Source organism: Piliocolobus tephrosceles, chromosome 1, assembly GCF_002776525.5.
Source record: "Piliocolobus tephrosceles isolate RC106 chromosome 1, ASM277652v3, whole genome shotgun sequence".
Lineage (NCBI taxonomy): Eukaryota > Metazoa > Chordata > Mammalia > Primates > Cercopithecidae > Piliocolobus > Piliocolobus tephrosceles.
In genome coordinates this window covers 188,150,043-188,154,914 of record NC_045434.1, presented here as the reverse complement: position 1 = coordinate 188,154,914, position 4,872 = coordinate 188,150,043, and the positions used below count along the sequence as shown (strand labels likewise).

Here is a 4,872-nt window from a genome sequence, read left to right as displayed (position 1 = left end):
CATGGGAACTAAAAAGCAAGAACTCACTCACTCTTGAGAGAATGGCGTCAACTCATTCATGAGGGATCCACTTGCAAGATCCAAACATGTCCCACCAAGCCCCACCTCCAACAATGAGGGTCAAATTTCAACATAAGGCTTGGTGGGGTCAAACAAATCATATCCACACTATAGAACAAGGAAAATATGCAAAAAATCCCCATATTTCTATATGCTAGTAATGAATGGTGGAAATTATAGTTTTTAAAATACCATTTACAATAGCATCATAAAATCTAAAATATTTATATATATAAATCTCACTAAATATGTGCAAAATTTGCATGCCGAAAGCTACCCAACACTGGTTAAAAAAAAAAAAAAAATGAAGACCTAAGTAAATGGAGATATGTATCATGTGTATTAATTAGAAGACTCAGGAGTGCGCGCTCCTCCTAGCCCGCCGCTAGGTCCATCCCGGCCCAGCCACCATGTCCATTCACTTCAGCTCCCCGGTATTCACCTCGCGCTCAGCCGCGTTTTCGGGCCGCGGCGCCCAGGTGCGCCTGAGCTCCGCGCGCCCCGGCGGCCTTGGCAGCAGCAGCCTCTACGGCTTGGGAGCCTCGCGGCCGCGGGTGGCCGTGCGCTCCGCCTATGGGGGCCCGGTGGGCGCCGGCATCCGCGAGGTCACCATCAACCAGAGCCTGCTGGCCCCGCTGCAGCTGGACGCCGACCCCTCCCTACAGCGGGTGCGCCAGGAGGAGCGCGAGCAGATCAAGACCCTCAACAACAAGTTTGCCTCCTTCATCGACAAGGTGCGGTTTCTGGAGCAGCAGAACAAGCTGCTGGAGTCCAAGTGGACGCTGCTGCAGGAGCAGAAGTCGGCCAAGAGCAGCCGCCTCCCAGACGTCTTTGAGGCCCAGATCGCTGGCCTTCGGGGCAGCTCCAGGCGCTGCAGGTGGATGGGGGCCGCCTGGAGGCGGAGCTGCGGAGCATGCAGGATGTGGTGGAGGACTTCAAGAATAAGTATGAAGATGAAATTAACCGCCGCGCAGCTGCTGAGAATGAGTTTGTGGTGCTGAAGAAGGATGTGGATGCTGCCTACATGAGCAAGGTGGAGCTGGAGGCCAAGGTGGTTGCCCTGAATGATGACATCAACTTCCTCAGGACCCTCAATGAGATGGAGTTGACGGAGCTGCAGTCCCAGATCTCCGACACATCTGTGGTGCTGTCCATGGACAACAGTCGCTCTCTGGACCTGGACAGCATCATTGCTGAGGTCAAGGCACAGTATGAGGAGATGGCCAAATGCAGCCGGGCTGAGGCTGAGGCCTGGTACCAGACCAAGTTTGAGACCCTCCAGGCCCAAGCTGGGAAGCATGGGGACAACCTCCGGAATACCCGGAACGAGATTTCAGAGATGAACCGGGCCATCCAGAGGCTGCAGGCTGAGGTCGACAACATCAAGAACCAGCGTGCCAAGTTGGGGGCCACCATTGCCGAGGCTGAGGAGCGTGGGGAGCTGGCACTCAAGGATGCTCGTGCCAAGCAGGAGGAGCTGGAAGCCGCCCTGCAGCGGGCCAAGCAGGATATGGTGCGGCAGCTGCGTGAGTACCAGGAACTCATGAGCGTGAAGCTGGCCCTGGACATCGAGATCGCCACCTACCGCAAGCTGCTGGAGGGCGAGGAGAGCCGGTTGGCCGGAGATGGAGTGGGAGCCGTGAATATCTCTGTGGTGAATTCCACTGGTGGCAGTAGCAATGGTGGTGGCATTGGGCTGACCCTCGGGGGAACCATGGGCAGTAATGCCCTGAGCTTCTCCAGCAGTGGGGGTCCTGGGCCCCTGAAGGCTTACTCAATCCGAACCACATCCACCAGTCGCAGGAGTGCCCGCAACTGAGCTGCCTCCCACCACTCCGTTCCTCCAGCTACCGCCCACAGTCACAAGAAGATTCCCGTCCCTGCCTCCCATGCCTGGTCCCAAGACCATGAGACAGTCTGGAAAGTGATGTCAGAATAGCTTCCAATAAAGCACCCTCACTCTGAAAAAAAAAAAAAAAAGAAGACTCAATGTTATTAAGATGTTAGTCCTCTCAAATTGTTTTATAAATTAAATACTGTTCTAACCACAATCCCAGCATAATATTTGTAGAAATTCAGAAGCTGTTTTCAAAATTTACATGGAAAAATGAAGCAGACAGAATAGCCAAAGCAATATTGAAAAGGAAAATGAAGTTGCAGTACTCACGCTACCTGATTTCAAGACTTACTATAAAGCGACTTTAATAAAGAATTGTGATATGTAAATGGCACTTAGGCCAATGAAGCACAGTAGAATCCAGAAATAGATCTTCCATATATGGCCAATTTATTTTCAATGAAAGTGCCAAATAACTCCAGTGGAGACAGGGTAGTCTTTTTAATAATAATAATAATAATAATAATAATAATAAAGTTGTACTGGAATAACTAAAAGCTCATTTGATCCATTTTTTCATTTTAATATGTGATGTGAAGTATGAATGAAGCTTATTTTTTGCATATGGTAGAACATTGGAAGACCAAAAACATATGGATGTAAAATAAGCACATAAAAAGATGCTGAATATATTTAGTTTTAGGTACATGGAAGTTAAAACCACCATTAGATATCATTACATACCTATTAATTATTATAATAATATTTAAAAACTAAAAATGCCAAGTGGACAAATATGTCGAAGAGCAAACTGAACTTCCATACATCAATGATGGGAATGCAAAGTTGCACAGCGGGTTTGGAAAACAATAAGGCAGTATCCTACAAAGCTAAACATACACTTAACTATGGCCAGGCAATGTTATTCCTAGATACATATTTATCCAAGGGAAATGAAAGCATATATTCACACAAAGACTAGTACTCAAGTGTTCATAGCAGCTTTATTCATAACAGTCAGAAAATAGAAAAGGCCTCAATGAATATCAACTGCTGAATGGAAAAACAACTTATGGCATATCCATAAAGTGGAATATTTCTCAGCAATTAAAAGGAACAAACAATGACTGACACATGCAACAGTGTGGCTGAATTTCTTTTTTTTCTAACTTTTATTTCAGGTTCAGGGGTACATGTGCAGGTTTGTTATATAGGTAAATTTGTGTCATGGGGGTTTGTTATACAGATTATTTCGTCACCCAGGTACTAAGCCTAGTGCTCAATAGCTATTTTTTCTGATCCTCTCCCTCCTCCTATCCCCCACCCTCAAGTAGGTCCCAGTGTCCATTGTTCCCTTCTTTATTTCCATGTGTTCTCATCATTTACCTACCACTTATAAGTGAGAACATACGATATGTGCTTTTCTGTTGTGCTTGAGTTTGCTAAGGATATGGCCTCCAGCTCCATCCACGTTCCTGCGAAGGACAAGGTTTCATTCTTTTTATGGCTGTATAGTATTCCATGGTGTGTCAGCAAACTAACACAGGAACAGAAAACCAAACACCACATGTTCTCACTCAAAAGTGGGAGTTGAACACTGAGAACACATGGAGACGGAGAGGGGAACAACACACAGCAGGGCCAGTTCAGGGGTTGGGAGTCAGGGTGAGGGGAGGGAACTTAGAGAATGGGTGAATAGGTGCAGCAAACCACTATGGCACACGTATACCTATGTAACCTGCACATACTGTATGTGTATCCTGGGTTATTTTTAGAAAAAAAAATTTTTAAAAGAAAATACACTGGTGTTTCTTGGGGATGGAGTTTAGGTAGGAAATTGACTGTAAAGAGTGGAAATGTTCTATTATCTTGATTATAGTGAGTGTTACATGATATTATGTACTTGTCAAAAATCATAGCCCCATACACCTCAATAGGTTAATTTTATTAGATGTAAATTATACCTCAATAAAACTGATTAACGATGGTGAAAAAACTTCCCTTGCTCCCTTTCTTCCTCCCACTACGGAGAAGACAAGTTCTAGAGTAGCCACCTTGGACCTAGGAACAGAAACCATGAATTGAAGATGGCAGAACTATTTTTTTTTTTTTTTTTTTTTTTGGTTTGGGTCTTTTTTTTTTTTTTTATACTTTAAGTTCTAGGGTACATGTGCATAACGTGCAGGTTTGTTACATATGTATACTTGTGCCATGTTGGTGTGCTGCACCCATCAACTCGTCAGCACCCATCAACTCGTCATTTACATCAGATATAACTCCCAATGCAATCCCTCCGCCCTCCCCCCTCCCCATGATAGGCCCTGGTGTGTGATGTTCCCCTTCCCGAGTCCAGGTGATCTCATTGTTCAGTTCCCACCTATGAGTGAGAACATACGGTGTTCGGTTTTCTGTTCTTGCATTAGTTTGCTGAGAATGATGGTTTCCAGCTGCATCCATGTCCCTACAAAGGACACAAACTCATCCTTTTTTATGGCTGCATAGTATACCATGGTGTATATGTGCCACATTTTCTTAATCCAGTCTGTCACTGATGGACATTTGGGTTGATTCCAAGTCTTTGCTAATGTGAATAGTGCCGCAATAAACATACGTGTGCATGTGCGTTATAGCAGCATGATTTATAATCCTTTGGGTATATACCCAGTAATGGGATGGCTGGGTCATATGGTACCTCTAGTTCTAGATCCTTGAGGAATCGCCATACTGTTTTCCATAATGGTTGAACTAGTTTACAATCCCACCAACAGTGTAAAAGTGTTCCTATTTCTCCACATCCTCTCCAACACCTGTTGTTTCCTGACTTTTTAATGATTGCCATTCTAACAGGTATGAGATTGTATCTCATTGTGGTTTTGATTTGCATTTCTCTGATGGCCAGTGATGATGAGCATTTTTTCATGTGTCTGTTGGCTGTATGAATGTCTTCTTTTGAGAAATGTCTGTTCATATCCTTT

General features: G+C 44.9%; 1 protein-coding gene across 1 annotated transcript; it reads left to right on the top strand.

Moving 5' to 3' along the window:
- Positions 1-425: 425 nt before the first annotated feature.
- Positions 426-2,037, top strand: LOC111555873 (keratin, type II cytoskeletal 7-like). The gene is given in 2 exon segments (XM_023232295.2): positions 426-912; positions 915-2,037. Coding segments are annotated over 2 exon segments (1,407 nt in total). The 5' UTR covers positions 426-470; the 3' UTR covers positions 1,880-2,037.
- The last annotated feature ends 2,835 nt before the right edge of the window (positions 2,038-4,872 follow it).